Consider the following 15,658-nt stretch of genomic DNA (forward strand, 5'->3'; position numbering starts at 1 on the left):
ATGCGACACAGGTCGTACCCCATACATATCCCATGCCATCCCATGCCCTGCTGCCCCAGGCTGCTTCTGAGGGAGCATACCTGGGTTTCTGAGGGAGATTTCGTCCGATGCTAAAACCTCACAGACGTGGGTGATACTCCATCACCCTGAAACCGCTAGCTGCCGAGAGACCGAGAAAACCGAAGCAGGGAGGGGATAGGCCGGGAAAGGTTCAAGACAACATAACATGGCAGGCAGGCACGCAGGGCACGCAGGTGCAGACGCGCAAAAGATACTTTGTGGGCTTGTTCCGTGTTGACACGAGGAGCCATGCTGTGGGGCATGAATCCGGTGCTCGGTGCGCAGTGCTCAGATACATTCCAGAAGGTTACCCTCTGTCTAATTTCACGACCCTGATGAAATTGCGAGAGCGGCAGAAATGCAAGCTTTGGCTGGACCTTGTTTGTCCGTCGGACTCGGTGTCGGTGACACTCATCATCCACTCATAATAATACTGTGCCGTTGCTGTGCTGTATGTGCGTTGTGTGTGTTGGCCTGCGTCTGTGTATGTGTTGGCTGTGACGGGCCACGCGAATTGGCAAACTGCAAATACCCCTGAGGCTTGCCCGAAAGGAGGCTGGGGCTGGAGGGTGATGCAGTGGTGCTGCATAGGCATGTAAGGAAAAGGGAGCAATCAAGCTTCTTACTGCAGGAGCAGCGTTTTTCTTTTTGCCACCACGCTATCGTCTCGGTCATCTACGGCCCTTCCATTGGCATGCCCGGCTTCCAGGCTAACTTGTCGCCTGCCTCGCGACTGCCACGTGCCAGACACGCACGCAGTCGGTCACATCACATCGTACCTGCCTCCAATCTACCCGCCACCGACAAAATCTGGTACCCTATCCCTTTCCTCCCGTTCGTCCCCTTCCTCCCCCAGGCCAATGCCTGCACTGCTGGGAAGTCGGGTTTAAAAATGAAATTGAAACAAGCTGCCAGTGAGGCAGTGAGGCAGCCCGATTGTTTCAACCAGCCTGTCTACTAATAACCACCTAGGCATGTACTCTGCTCCTTGTACCTACTGTACCTGGCACCCAGCCAGGTACGCGGTCTGGGGGGGTCCTACGCAGCAGACGGACAGTCCCTTTCCCCTACATGAAACGGGGGCAACGTTCAACTCGGGCCAATTCATCCATTCCAGACTCATCCGCCATCGCATGAGGCGGCTTGTCGTTGTAATTCCGATTATTCTCACTGTGTACTAGTCTGCTCTGTGCATTTTCCCAAGTACAAGCCCAGCCTGTCTCCTTCTTCCCCTTTCCGCATTCGGTGTGGAGCCCGAATAGAATTGGACCCTGAATTTGGGCGCCTTCTCGGCCGACGCGCTGCCCTGGGCCCTGCACAGCCCTGGCTTGCCCTGGCTTGCCCTTGATCAGTCATCCACCCAGGCCAAATCAACCCAAATCAAACCAGCCCGGCAGCCGCAGGGCAAGATCAGAGATCCGACGCAGGCCTTGCACTGACAGCCCCCTGCGTCGATCTAGATCGTGCAGCCGTGAAACAGGGCCGCTCAGTCTGCTGGCGAACCTTCTTTCGAAGCTTTCGAGACGCTGCTGTGATCGACGCCGTGAGGACAGAAGGCGAAAGCAGCGGAACACGACGATTCTGCATAGGACAGAGCCGAGCTGGGAAAGGCAAGGCAGACGAAAGAGAGACGCGCATCATCGTCAAACACTCTCTATCATTCACTACCTCCCGTCGTGCCTGATCAACAACCCCCTGGCACGTTGGGTTGGAACGAGAGACGCAATCGTCTACAGTACGTGCTACCGACGAACCTTATCCAGGCCTGATCTCCCGCCGTCTACCTGTCTCAGCCTGTCGAGCCCTGTGAGGTCTGCGCTAGGGTTCGTCATCGTCGTCGGCGGCGGCGGTTGCAGAAATCGCCTGACTGCAGGGGCCGGCGCGGACGCGGAGGCGGAGACTGAGGTAGACAAGAAAGACGGCCGATCGCCGTGTTGATCCCCCTCCCCCTTTTCACCGCCATAAGGTCAGCAGCCCGACTATCCATTCCTATCGGAGCAAGGCCAGCGGCTGCCGACGCCGCCATCACACATCATAATCTTTGACCGTTTCAAGCGCATGCGTGGGCTCAACGCTTCACCCAGTCTTCGCGGGGTCGGATCAGCCGTCACATCATCAACGCAACACCAGCCTTGGAATCTGGTGCTCAATTTCGACAATCTCTGTCGACCCTCGCCCGATAGGGTTTTGCGGAGAGCCGCCCTGCGCAGCATCCTCCTGCCTCATTTCGTTTCCCAACCACCCCGGCGCTACCGCCTGCGCAGGTAACTTGTCACTGCCTGTCAACCTGGGGGCCGCTACATTTCCGCATTACGACCGCCACGAACACATCAGCTGCTTCGTACAGTAGATCCTCCTCACCCCCTGCCGAACTCCGTGCTGTACCCCAGGCCCCTCCCTTACCCACGATCACGGGGTACCCGTCGTCATGGTACTCTTTCGTCTCCACGTCTGGGGATCAGCCTTCGGGCTCGCCAGCATCGACGCTGAGTGTCTCGCCACAATCACATACCTTGCGAACGCCCTGCAAGGCGATCAGTGGGAGATTGTCGCAACTAGCCCCTCAGGGGTTCCAACGCGTGAGTTTAGTTGGTTTGGATCTTGAACCATCGAGCACACCTCCCTGCCCCTTTCCGCCCAACGGTCGTCCAGCCTGTTGGCCGTCGTCCCGTCCGAACACATGCCGTCCGGCGGTGTGTCAGGCGTTGGGCCATCAAACGTTCGGCCCGGCGCCCGGCACCTGTTCTTGCCGTCCCACTTGCCCCCCGGCTACGATCTGCCGAAAGTCTAAGTCTAATAATCCGTGTGCAAGACTCCCTCCCCGCGCTCCACGAGACCGGGTCCGGCGTCTGGTCCTCGGGTTTCACCTCCATCACCGGTCGCCTCCGGGACCTCGGCGGTGATGCCTGGGACCTCGACCGGGACCTGGATGTCGCCCAGCGGGCCGACTCCGGCGCCTACGCGAGCTTCCTGAAGTCCTCCGCTGCGCCTCTGGTCGCGCTCTCCCTCTACGTCTCCTCGGCGAACTGGGCCGCCACTACCAGGCCCGCCTACAGCAACATCCTGCCCTTTCCCCTGACGTGGACGGAGCCACTTTCCATCCGACACCGGATGTGTGACACAGCCGACCACCTCGGCCTGTCGGATCTCAACGTCGACGACGATGGCGGACGCGCTGCCCAGTCGCAACAGGCCTCCTCCCCAGCAACAGGCGGGTCTACCGACGGCTTCCTCAAGGTCCCAGAGCGTCTGAAGCCGCTCCGCCGCGGCGTCAAGGCCGCGCTGTCGCCAGAGCAGACAGCCGTGTTCCGGCTCGAGGCGGTCGCCAACGACTGCCTCGCCGTGCTGGCGGATCTCAAGACAGCCTCCGAGATGGATGGGGCTGGCGAGCGCTTCTTCTTTCCCTCCACCTCCTTCCCCTCCTCACTCGACTGCCTCGCCTTCGGTTATCTGGCCCTGATGCTCGTGCCCGACGTCCCGCGGCCCTGGCTCAAGGACCTGGTGCGCCGGCGCCACGAGTCCCTCGCGCTCTTCGTGGACGCAACGCGGGACGCCGTCTTCGGCGGCGACGTCGCCTCCAGCCTGCCGTGGGCGGACCCGTCGTCACGCGGGTCCGGCGACCAGCCGTCGGCGCTGACGCGCTTCGTCAGGGACTTGGTCGCCGCCTCTGTGCCGCGCTCCTGCGCCGTACGCGACGCCCCGTCCAAGTCACCATCAGGAGCATCAGCGGCGCGCGGCTCGTCCGTCCTGGCTGCCCTGGGCAGCGGCGCCGCCGTGATGGGTATCCTGGGCAGCGCTGTGCTGTACCGGCACATGCCGCCGCTGGGCGCTGCGCTGTACCGGTGGGAGATGCCGAGGCGGCGGGCCTTCGGGGCTGCAGGGGCGCTGTTTGGGGTCTAAGCGGGCTGAGGAAATATTGTAGGGATAGAACTGAATGGCCCGAGTGTCTGGTGTTGTGTTGTGTGAACTCTGAATGTAGGATGAAACGACTATGTTAAAGCCGGTGGACAGATGTATGGTCGACATGGGGGCGCGGGATGTACCACGGCATGATACCCAACTCTAAAAAGGACGTAGCAGAACCGGTGAATATAGGAATTCACGGGACATCATCGGCATGATTGCGTTGGGAATGTGTACACCCAATCTTGACTGTTTCTCAAGACTCCATTTTTCATGCATGCAGGATGGCTATAGAAAGTCCGGGACGTCCTTATCGCTACGGAAAGTATCTCGGCCTGCCTGGTGCCATCTGCCACCCCATTTCCGCAAGCCAGGTGACCTATCGATCTACTCCACCGCATCCTCCGAGAGCAAATCCACCGTGGGCGTGACGCTCGACGAGTTCAGCAGACTATCAGCACTATCGCTCTCGTAGTCATCGTCGTCGTCATCGTCATCGTCGTCGGTCTCCCAATCCCCGTCACTATCATCATCGTCGTCACCAACAGGATGGCCCCTGGGTGTCCCCATGAACCACCGCGCGTAGCCCATCTAAGGTATACAAAAGTCGATCCACGTCCCCATGTAGTCCAGCCGGTGCGGGCCGCTCTCCTCGCGGTGCCAGATGTCCTTGAACTCGGCCAGGTCCAGCCGGCCCCAGCCTCCGCGCGCCTTGGCCTCCTTCTCGGCCGCGTCGTGCTTCCGCCACTCCATCAGCGCCGCCTCGGGCGGCCTGGTCAGCGGCTTGGACGCCTTCCTGCTGGGCCGGCGGGCGTGTTGCCGGCGCTGCCGTTGATGATTCGGAGCTTGCCTGGCCGCCGGCTCTTAAGGGCCGGCTTGGGGTGGTGGGCTGAGGCCGTCGCTGCGGCAGGCGGCGGGACGTCCGCGTCGCTGTTGGGCCGGAACTGAGGCATCGTCGGGTCGTGGTAGGAGGTGTCGCTGGTGCTGGGCTCTTGCTCGTCGGCTATGGATGACGCCTCAACTGATTCATCGTCGTCGTCGGAAGTGGTTTCTTCCTCGTCCTCCTCTTCGGCCTTGAAAGCCAGTGTCTCGTCAACGGAGTATCCCGAGGTGGCGAGTAGCTCATCCAGGGTTCTATCCTGGATCGGCTTCTTCTCGTCGACTTCGATGATTGTGACCTTCTCGGGCTCGTCGTCATGCTCCTTTGCCTTCCCCCTTTGCTCCTCACTTCCATTGCGGTTCTCGTCTTGATGCTGCGACGAGTCCTTGCCCTTGTCTTGATCAAAAGAGTCGAGCAGATCCCGGTATGCCTCTCGGTATTCCCTGGTTTCTGCAGCTTTGACGGCGAGGTCTTCCTTTTCCTTGAATAGAACATCAAGAAGCTCGTTGAACGCCTGTTGTGTGACGACGTAAAGAATCTCCTTGCCCATGTCCCTCTCGGCATCGGGTATCTCCATGCCACCCCATCGTTCAGGGACACTCCTGGAGGATGTCGACGGGTTGGATCTGATTTCATAGTCATCGGTGTCTTCGGCAAAGCGAACCTTGGACGACGACCGTGACCGAGCAGATAGTGGGGGCTGTCCTTCCTTTGAGCTCCCTGCTGCCTCAGTGCCATTTATGTCCGCGAGGACGTCGTCTTCTTCATTCCATCCCTCTGGCGGGGTGGTTCCTTCCTCTTCGGACAGGTAAAAGTTGCGTTTCTTCCACCTGTCGAACAGCTTTTTCCTCACTGTGACTCTGAGCTTCCTATCCATTGTCCGCTTCTTGTGAGCCTCTAGGCGAAGATGCTGTGCGCGTAGCTGGCTATCAGTGGGTGGGCGATTAGTCCACCGCTCGCTGCCGACGTCTCTGACCACTTGGGGAACGGAGGAGCTTCCGCGAGACGCGTCCGCGAAAGATGGAAAGTAGTCAACGGGGCGGCTGACGTCTTCCGTTGCAGACTCCTCTTCCTCCTCCTCCGCCGACGTCTCTTCCTCACTAGGCACGTTCTCTTCACCGTTTTCTTCACCGTCATGCTGCTCGTCTTGATCGACAGGGGCTAGCTCGCTTGGCTGGATGTTGCGCGGTTCGCCGTGCAAGAGAGACACGAGCTCTTCGACTCTTGTCGGAGGGTTCAAGAGAGCCTCGTGGTAGATGCGCGATACGTCTTCGTCTCCCGTGGGTGACGTTACGTGTTCAGAAGCAGGCGTGAAGAATCTGCGGCCGTACGCATCGTCGCTTGGGCCAGCGTGGTTGAAAAGACTCGACAGAATCTCGCCGCGGTCACCAACATCTGGTCTCGTCTCGTTCACCACGCCGTTCTTGTCGTTGACCCAGACATCCCCGTTGCCATGGAAGATTTTGCCTTCCATAGGACGGCCATGGTCGGCTTCGGGAACTCTGCCCTCGCGGCCGAAGTGACTGCTTAGTGGCTGTCTGCCTGTCACCAGCTGCTGGGTGTCGGTGTTGTTCATAACTTGCTGGTCCAGGCCCTCCAGGACATCGCCGTGCATGTGCTTGTAGAGCACATAATAGGTCCGGAATATGCGCAAGCAGTCTCGTCGAGATATGTATCCGTCTCCATCGACGTCGTAGCCTTTAAAAATTCGCTCGAGTCTCTGCTTGCCTTTTTTGTAGGACAAACCCATCAGGAACTCCGGGAAGCTGATCAAGTCATCGCCATTGGTGTCGTAGAAAGCGAACATGCGGTCGTGGATGAGGTTCGGGGCAGTCCGTCTGTGACCACTCGAGGGCACAAGATATCGCTCGAACGTCTTCCTGTCAGCGGCCAAGCACAGCTCATCTGGGTCATCCCTCCATTCCGTGTTGGCGATGAAGGTCCATTGCTCCCACAATGCCTCAAGTTCTGGCCGCTCAAAGCCCGTTTCCTTTGCGAGATGCCTGATCAGAGCACCAGGCAAGTTTCTCAGAGCCGTGTCTGGGTCACCAGGGTACCAGACGGGCTGCATGGACTTGGGGCCAAAGGGAGGGGCGGGGACTTTGACTTTGTAGAAGACGTGTGTCTTGATGTGAAGGCCCTGTGATTCGCACGTCTCGCAGAGGTCAAAGTCGGCGCAGTTTGCACACCGGTAGCGGATTCCGCGGATGGGCAGGAGCCCGCACGAGTTGCACATGCAGCCTCGGTGGACGTAGGCATTCCTTCGAGCGTTGTCTTCGGAGACCCTGAAGAGAAGGCCCACTATGTTGTGTCCTGCTCTTGGCGGTGGGAGGTTCCACGCATCATCGTGGGGCCAGTCGTCCTCCATTGTGCGCTCCTCGCCAGCCACGGTGTCTGCTTCACCTCCAACGTCGCCGGGGGTCGCTGGCGGGCGGGAATTTGTGTTTTCGGCGTTTTCATCGTGAAGTGTGTCGTGATCGGGGGATTCTGAGTCGTCGGGGCCGGAGGCTGGGCCTGGGTGGTCGGCGAGCTGTCTGCCGAAGTGATAGTTGAGGATGTGCTCGATCTGTTCCCTCTCGTCGGCTCCAAGGTGGTGTTCGACATCATCCAATGCGGCCTGGATCTGGCGTCTTGTGCTGCGCTCTGTCCTGCGAACGGCATTGCTCCTGTGCAGACCACTGCCGCCTCCAGAGGCCGAGGCTGAAGCTGAGGACGAGGTCGCAGGCTGCAGGCGGAACTGTTGCCAGAACTGCCAGGCGATGAAGACACCTGTGACTCCGGCGAGCACCTGGATGACAACCCTTGGTCGCGTCAAGGTCGCGGCGGAAGAGCTTGACACGTCCATGGCGGCTGACCGACGATCATGGTGGTCGAGGTGGGCAGAGAGATAGACAGTGTGAGACCAAGGCGTATGTGTGGATGTACAAGGTCGTTAGCTCGATCGATTATTGACCCATCTGGGGTGGTGATGGGGTGCCCTGCAGCAGAGCACGTAAGGCTGGCTGGGCCTGAGTTGGTGATGGTTGATGACGGGGCGGGTCGAGCTTTGGCCACTGCGAGTAGCTCGACGGTGAAAAGCGCGAGACACCCGAGTGCTACCGGGCCGCTGATCGGCAGACCCACCTGTGGCCCCACACCAGTTCGTCTACCCCAACCGTGAGCCCGCACTGACTGCAACGGGACGACATCGATTCTACTACTATTCTACTAGAGTACGAGTACAGTAGCTTGGCTGCTTGGCTGCTTGGTTGACTGATCAACCTTGCCTGTTGATCGGCTGGACCGGAACAAACGGTCGTCATGTCCATGTACCTAGGTAGTCTGGTCTAGAGCATGCCAGGAACTGTCATCGTACTGTAACATCTTGAGATCCCCCACTTACGAGAGTGGCTCAACAACATTGACTTAGACCCCGGCCCAGTACGATCAAGTGGTCGTTGGATTTGTACAGTTGATCTCATCCTCACTCTCTCTCCCATCCCACCCATTCGTTCATATCAGACAGGATGGCCTCCCCAGACACCAAGGACTGGCTCATCTGCACGGCTTGCGGCACCCAGTATCCCACCGCAGACCGCCAGCAACAGTCACGATGCTTCATATGCGACGACCCCAGGCAGTTCACCCCGCCCTCGGGCCAGAGCTTCACCACGCTGGGCAGCATGGTCTCGTCCCTCGCGGCCTACAAGAATGTCTTCCGCCGCTACGACAAGGACGACCGCCTGACCTTCATCTACACCACCCCAAAGTTCGCAATCGGCCAGCGCTGCGTCCTCATCAGGACACCCGCCGGCAATATCCTCTGGGACTGCATTACCCTCCTGGATGCGGCTACCATCGATGAGATCAACAAACTAGGCGGGCTCAAGGCCATCGTCATCTCCCACCCGCATTACTACTCCACCCACCTCCAGTGGGCCCGTGCCTTCAACTGCAGCGTCTACCTCGCCGCCGAGGACAAGCAGTGGCTGGCCCTGACGGACCCCTCGCGCCAGATCTTCCTGGAACCTGGCACTACGGAGCAGCAGGTCACGGTCTCGGGCAAGGATACCGGCGCCATCGCCCTCAAGCTGGGCGGCCACTTCCCCGGCAGCCTGGTGCTGCTCTTCGACAGGCACCTCCTCGTCGCCGACACCCTCCTGACCACGCCGTCAGGCATCGGCAGCTGGGAGACGGACGCCGTCGGTAACAGGCGCGAGGGCCACCTGGGCCGGCCAGAGGGCGCGAACTCGTTTGCCTTCATGTGGAGCATCCCCAACTTCATCCCCCTGTCGCCGGACGAGATCTCAGGAATGTGGGATGTCCTGGGCAAACATGATTTCCGAAGCACGCACGGCGCTTTCATGGGGCAGGATATCGAGGACGACAATATCAAGGGGAGGGTGCTGGAGTCTGCGAAGATTCAAATTCGTAGGATGGGTTGGACGGACCATGCTTTCTTGTCTGTATCCGAATAGCTAGTAGATCTTGGTAGTTGGTGAAATGCCGGAGCTGTTTGCGCTGACATCTAACTGCAGTAATCGCTCAAGTCATCATGCGCACGAAGTCAAGTCAAATTCATGAACTGTGCGAGTGCTCCAAGAGTTGACAGCGTGACCAAGTTTGCCTGAGAATTAGCCACTGCCACAATTCATCCTCCTCCCAGGTCTCTCTCCCGTCCTTCTTGTCAAATGGTTTCCACATGACCCCAATTTCACTGTCACCTCCCAGAGACTTGAACAACGTGATGATATTCTCCTGTAGTCTCCAATCCCCGACCTGCCACTCTACTCGTCCCTTCGCACCATCCTTTGCAGGAACATATCTGGCCCCCCACTTCCAGCTTCGCCTGTTGTCATCGTATAAATCATCACCCCCATACTCCTGCGCCCTCTCCTCAGACGGCTGCCACGTGAGCCAAGCAAACAGTTCCGCTCCCTCCAGGCTGGCCATACTTCTCAGCGCCTCTCCAAAGGCCGCCAGCAGCGGTTCGACCTTCTCTGTCACGGGTTCTATGCGGAAAAGGTCGTGTTTACGGGCATCGTGCTCATAGCCCTTGCCAAAGCCAGACACGTCGTCGTAATAGTCCTCGTCGACCTCCTCATCCTCCTTCGTCTTGAAAGCAGGCGGGTAATGCTCGCTTCCCATCTCGAAACCCTCAGGATCCGGATCCTCCCCGCGCGGCCCGACAAAATACCAGCCCCCGTCAGGCCGGCAGGGGTGAAACTCGACGCGCAAGCGCTTCATACTCGACCACGGCGTCTGTCCAGCGGAGGAAAAGAGGTCCGGCGTCACCATGGCGCGCAAATCCAACACCTCAAGGCGCGCCGCAAGCACCCGCAGGCCAACCGAGACGGGGTCCACCACAGCCGGGCAAACCAGGTCCGGCATGCGCGCGACCTGGTCGTCGTCCGGGAGCCCACCCGCCCGCCAGAACCACAGCCGCGCCCTCTTCAGCGCAGCCGGCAGCCCTCCCACCAGCGCGGGAAACGCCGTGTCGCCGAACTCGTGCCGCGAGTCGCGCCACGGGCCCTCCCACACGCGCGCATAGTGCGCCATCGGCGCGGGGAGGTCCCACATGTGCGGCTCGGCGTGCGGCGCGAAGGCGGCGGGACCGCGCTCCCAGAGCCAGGGGCAGCGCAGCTCGCGCAGGGCGGGGAGGCGGGCGGCGAGCTGGAGGGGCGCGAGGGGGGAGACGGGTCGGACCCCGGCGAAGTGTGTCATGGCCTCGTCGTCATATTCTATGGCGGGTTCTATGGTGAGCCCGGTGATCCACTGCAGGCGCGGGAGTGCGGCCAGGTCGCCTGGGAGCAGGCGGAGGCGGCGCGAGTGGTAGACGCGGTGCAGGCACGAGAGGGGTTCCTCATCGTAGGGGACTGAGATGGGCTGCCCGTGAATCCTGATTGTCAGGTCCAGGCCGTCAGGGTGGATCAGCGGCTCGCGTCCTTCCGTTCTCCTTTTCTGCCACTCGATGTAGAATTGAAGAGATTCCAGGCCTTCAAACAGCTCCCGTATGCCGGTTGAGAACTGCCTGGTGGCAACCTCGAGCTCCTCTGGCGTTTCGCGGCAGGGCAAGGGTGGCTTGTCTGAGTGATGCAGTGGAGGGAAAACGAGATCTAATGTGTAACTTCTCCATGGCTGGCTATGATCCCTCATGAAATCTCGGTGAATTCGGTCCCTTACATGTTCTGGCTCCATCTTCCTGAGTGTGTTTGTTGACATGGTCGAGGTGGTGTAAATCGATTGGGCGGCTGCGGTCGTCTAAGTACGTTGGTTAATTTTAATGACACTACATATCCGGGTGTGCCAGTCAAAAAGAAAACCCTATCCTCGAGTAAGAAACGCTCTCTTATGCACGGCATCCAATACGATTATATCCTGCAAGAGCCTTTCACATGTACCAAGTGGGTACCTGGCAGACCTCTGCGATCCCAGCTCTCCGCAAGAGCTGTTCAGTACAACCATCCAAGAACTCCATCCATTGCCCGAGTGAAATGCATCCCATGCCTCCATGATCTCAAGACAATACCTTGCTCATTCTAATTTCCAAACGCCGTCACCACAATTTTGCTACACGAAGGGCAATCCCCTCTACCCTCCAACACCTTCGTGACTGGCCTATTCTGCCAGTAACTGGAGCGAAATTAATCCAAAATCCACAGTCGTGGCATAGACCAGCCATTACTATCCCACGGCTTAAGATATCTCATCGTAGGCTTACGCCGAAGCCATGAACCCAGTCCCTTTACTTCCCCATGGCCTTCGCAGCCTTCCCACCCAACTCGAATGCCATCTCGTCCCGCTTGTCATTAACCACCCTGCCCCACTCAAGAAGCAGCCGGAACAGGTAGACCTCCGCGTCCTCCTTGCGGGCAACCTTGGCCGCCCACTTCTTGCCCTCCTGCGCGATCCACTTGGCGTTATCGACGCGCGACTGCATCGGGACGTCTCGCCCGTTGATCAGCCCCTTGCCCTGCAGTCCCGTGAAGTAAGCGAGGGTGCTGTGCAGCGCGTGGAAGCGGAGGTCCACGGGGACAAAGTGTAGCCACGGCATGAGGCGTTCGCTGTACCATTCCTGAAGGGCGGAGTTTGTGTCAGCACGGTGAATATTTAGTGGGGTGGTGGTCATTGGGCCCCCCCGGGGGGGGGGGGGGGTTGGAGCTTTCGCCAGGGAGACGAAGAAGGGGAGGGTGTACCTTGAATACCGAGGCCACAAAGGGGACGCTCTCGGACCTCAGGATCTTCAAGAAGTCCCGCGGTGGGCCTTCGTCGCTATCCATGACCAGGATGTACCGGCTGTTCATCCTCTCCTTGTCGTCCTCGTCCTTCGCCTTGAAGCCGAATTCCCTCTTCGCTGCGGCACACTCGGGGCTCAGGCATGTGGAGTAGTCACTGATGCCGGCGTCAAGCTTTAGCGCAGAGATTAGCTCGGTCAGCGGTACCCTCTCGTACCGGAACTTCTCCTTGTCTCCCGGGATGGCAAGACACATCGTGACATACTCCGTTGCAGTGGCGTTGTTGGCCAAGTGGCTCAGGCGCTCCTGATGGCCACCGCTAAGCAGCCGAGGCGGCACCATACCGAAGTCGGTACCGACATCGCCACGCCAGAAGAGCCGTGCTTCCTTGTTCACAAGTGACTTCTCCTTGCTATCAGTGCTGTATGTGTCGTCGCCTCTGCTCAAAGGAATGAGTATGTCGCTGAATCGGTCCGTCTTCGATCGGCTGAACATGGGCACGAGCTCGCTGAAGGGCTTCAGCGGCAGTTCGCTCATGTAAAAGCCATGCAAGTTGAACATGTCTGGCTGGTGGCAGAGATCTTGCGCCAAACTCCAGTCTGAAAGAAACTGCCCTCTCGCGTGAACGTCGACACAGTGAGAGCAGAAGTCTCGGTTATTTGAATAGAATCCTGACCTCGACAACGAACCAGGAGGACAAGCTTGGCCCAAGTTCCGCTGGTGTTCCCAGGCTGTCGAGAATTGCCTGTCTTTCAATCTGTTCTGAAGATCCTGTGCATCCTTGCCGCTTTCTTGCTTCGCCCCGTCGTCGGCAGGAGATGCCTGGTCGCCGTCCCTCTTGGCCAATCCAGGGGCGAGCAAGTTTTTAACTGTCCCGCCTTTTCGAAACCTGTTCCTGTCCGACCAGGTCGCGAGCACCCTTGGACGGTCCAGCAAGTTAATGGGCAGATCCATGTCTTGTAAGTGCTGCGCAAACGGTTGGATGAGGCCAACCAAGTCATCCATCACGGCATCGTTGGACGAGTCGACCGCTGGCTGGTGGGTGGCGACACCCTTCCGTAGGCTGACAAGGCCAATGTCTCTGTTTGTCCCAAGCTGGGTGATATCCCCCCGAATCTTGCTGGGACTGAGGCCCCAGAACGGCAGAATGTCATCCTCAATCTGCTGGAAGTGATCAAGGACCACGGAACCTCTCGCTTTGGCGTATTCAAACCAGACGTCGAAGCCGAGAGGCGGACTGCGACCCGAGTGACGCTCACGGTATTCGTCAACCGCAACCCTCACACTCTGGCTCGTTGAAGCTTGTACCACCCAGCGATCTGCGCTGGTCCTCGATTGGTAGATGAGCGTATCCAAGGGGTGTCGAGCCAGAATGTTGTTCGCTAGGAGGCAATAGAAGGAAATGCCGATGATTGCGGCGAGTAGGAGAAAGGCTAGGATCCCGCTGTGAAGGACGAGGCGGACTTGGTTTCGAAATATGAAGATGGCAAAGCCGAAGCATAAGGCGTAGAGCGGCAGGACAATACCCGATCGAGAGAGCTGCTCGTAAGTACCGAGCAAGCTCAACCTCCCATAAGTCGCCTGCGCTCCACAGAGGAAAGCAACAATACCAGTCGATGCCAATGGGGAAGCCTGGCATGTGAACAGAGAAAAAGAAATGAACAGAAATGAGAAGACCATAGCATCATTGAAGACGTCAAAGAAGTAGAGAGAATCCACACCGTACATCTCGGCGAAGTGGAAGTATCCTCTGAGCCGATAACTTATGAGACTGGGCACAAGAACGACCAGGGAAATGAGGACTGAAGACGATACCAGTATTGCACTGAGACTTCTGAGTCTTTTCGTCGTTGTACGGCTCGAAGTGAGTATCCGCCAGCCGAGGATGAGAATTGCGGCGTCAAGGAAGACCCCCAGGTACTGTAGGGCGAGAATGGTCGTTTTGTTCTCCGACTCTGGGCAGAAGGCACTCAACTGCATGCTCGGTTGAAGTATCGAGAAGGCGCCGTAGCTGAGGAGTGAAGCTCCTGTGAGTTGGACGATTTTTGAGTTCATGAACCAGAATGCTATGTCCTCAAAGGCATCGTTCCCCATGTCGTCGTAGTCATCGTCGCCGTGATCCTTCTCTGGCCTTCGTTTCCTGGTGTTGAACGAATCGTAGATTGCAAGCAGGACAGGCAACAGACACTGAGAAGATTAGCCCAGGATCCAGCAGGTGATGGATCGCACACTGACCTCGACGCCCGGTTTATTGCATAAGAGGCGAAATTGAAGCCATCGGGACAATTCCAGACGGAGGGCGATGAGAACGAGCAACAGAGGCCAGAAGTACCTGCGAGGCCTACTGTGATGCCCCGACTGTTCGTGTGCCCCAATCTTTGAGTAGGCGATATCATTATCTAGGCAATTGGTCAGCCGGGAGCAACACCATTGTTCACTTGATAGATTTGTGTACCAAACCGGCCATTGGTCCCCGGCAGCCACCTGGAGACAAAGCTGACAGCCAATGTCACGAGACCAGAGATCAAACATATCAGCACCTCGGAGATTCGAGGTCGCTCTGGGACACCAGTTAGAATGGCATGCCAAGATGCTACAAGCCACAGCTACGAGATCATACCAAGCAGGGGATGCCGGCCGATGTTGTCATAAAGGTAGAAGAAGGATGTGAGGGCGCTGCGTTCTTGTCAGATGGACCAGTACTACACCTGGAGTGCGCTGAGATACTCACCATAGAAGCGCAAGTTGAGAGGGTTCGGCCATGTTCCATCTAGTTGGCGCTTGAGATGTGCTCGGGGACGAGGAATTGGAAGCTTCTCTGGTGCTAACCCTGGGAAAAGAAAGGGGTAGCCGCAATCCTGAGGCCGTCACATCCGGCCTCTACGGGTCAACACAGACAGACAAATGAGCGTCAAAAGTAGGTCTGAGCTGATGCCATGTCAATCGTAACATAAATGAGCTTGAATGCCAGCTCAGCGACAAAACGAAGGTATGCCGGTGGCTTTGCAGGTCTCAGGAAGGGTTCGACATTGGAGACTGACTTGCCAGAAGTCGCATTAGAGCAATCACCGCCTGGTTACGTCAGCGAACCCAGGTCTCGAGCGGCAGGGTCCTCTCCTGTCCAGATTTGGCGTCTTGTCTTTCGAGAGGGCATCTCAATTTTGCAGCCAAACTGACGCCCTGCTGAACCTAAAAGGACTATCTTATAACCCAAATGTCTGGACAGCCGGCAGGGGCCCCAGAGGTTGATGTTTAAGTTGACCTTCATGGGCTTTCAGTGGGACAGCCGCCCTAAGAAAATAGGTACTGTACACACCACCTACAGAGTAAAATGACCTCCTGTAGGACATTATGCGATACCGATATCAAGACCACTACAAATGCCTGACTAGACCTTGATCAGGCCGTACAAGTTTTCTTTTCAATAGGCACTTCATAAAGGCTTTGGATACGTGCATGATGTAGATGTATTGACCGATCAATACGGGGTCATTCGACGTATTGCCTTTGTCGTTCAAGTCAGCCGCGGTTGGCCCCTGCCTCCAAGCAGGGGGTCTTCGAGTTGCCAAAAACTGACGTCGCGTCTCCTGAACGGGCGGCG

The 15,658-nt window shown here is 58.0% G+C and overlaps 6 protein-coding genes across 6 annotated transcripts; 2 read left to right on the forward strand and 4 right to left on the reverse strand.

The window, feature by feature from the left end:
- Positions 1 to 2,488: 2,488 nt before the first annotated feature.
- Positions 2,489 to 3,960, forward strand: INS49_002690 (uncharacterized protein; the record flags this gene model as incomplete). Its single annotated transcript, XM_043163495.1, has 2 exons — positions 2,489 to 2,639; positions 2,873 to 3,960. 2 exons carry the CDS (start codon positions 2,489 to 2,491, stop codon positions 3,958 to 3,960), a joined length of 1,239 nt encoding a protein of 412 aa, XP_043032001.1.
- Positions 3,961 to 4,350: 390 nt separating this feature from the next.
- On the reverse strand, positions 4,351 to 4,716 carry INS49_002691 (uncharacterized protein; the record flags this gene model as incomplete). Its single annotated transcript, XM_043163496.1, has 2 exons — positions 4,351 to 4,519; positions 4,580 to 4,716. The coding sequence occupies 2 exons, from the start codon at positions 4,714 to 4,716 to the stop codon at positions 4,351 to 4,353; spliced, it is 306 nt and encodes a 101-aa protein (XP_043032002.1).
- Positions 4,717 to 4,739: 23 nt separating this feature from the next.
- INS49_002692 (uncharacterized protein) lies at positions 4,740 to 7,688 on the reverse strand (the record flags this gene model as incomplete). The annotated part of the gene is made up of 1 exon (XM_043163497.1): positions 4,740 to 7,688. The coding sequence occupies one exon, from the start codon at positions 7,686 to 7,688 to the stop codon at positions 4,740 to 4,742; it is 2,949 nt and encodes a 982-aa protein (XP_043032003.1).
- Positions 7,689 to 8,349: 661 nt separating this feature from the next.
- On the forward strand, positions 8,350 to 9,300 carry INS49_002693 (uncharacterized protein; the record flags this gene model as incomplete). Its single annotated transcript, XM_043163498.1, has 1 exon — positions 8,350 to 9,300. The coding sequence occupies one exon, from the start codon at positions 8,350 to 8,352 to the stop codon at positions 9,298 to 9,300; it is 951 nt and encodes a 316-aa protein (XP_043032004.1).
- A 100-nt stretch (positions 9,301 to 9,400) lies between these two features.
- INS49_002694 (uncharacterized protein) lies at positions 9,401 to 11,044 on the reverse strand (the record flags this gene model as incomplete). Its single annotated transcript, XM_043163499.1, has 1 exon — positions 9,401 to 11,044. One exon carries the CDS (start codon positions 11,042 to 11,044, stop codon positions 9,401 to 9,403), a length of 1,644 nt encoding a protein of 547 aa, XP_043032005.1.
- A 523-nt stretch (positions 11,045 to 11,567) lies between these two features.
- Positions 11,568 to 14,820, reverse strand: INS49_002695 (uncharacterized protein; the record flags this gene model as incomplete). The annotated part of the gene is made up of 6 exons (XM_043163500.1): positions 11,568 to 11,897; positions 12,019 to 12,656; positions 12,747 to 14,244; positions 14,598 to 14,617; positions 14,678 to 14,733; positions 14,789 to 14,820. The coding sequence occupies 6 exons, from the start codon at positions 14,818 to 14,820 to the stop codon at positions 11,568 to 11,570; spliced, it is 2,574 nt and encodes an 857-aa protein (XP_043032006.1).
- Positions 14,821 to 15,658: the final 838 nt, after the last annotated feature.

This window comes from Diaporthe citri (genome assembly GCF_014595645.1).
Source record: "Diaporthe citri strain NFHF-8-4 chromosome Unknown scaffold_1, whole genome shotgun sequence".
Lineage (NCBI taxonomy): Eukaryota > Fungi > Ascomycota > Sordariomycetes > Diaporthales > Diaporthaceae > Diaporthe > Diaporthe citri.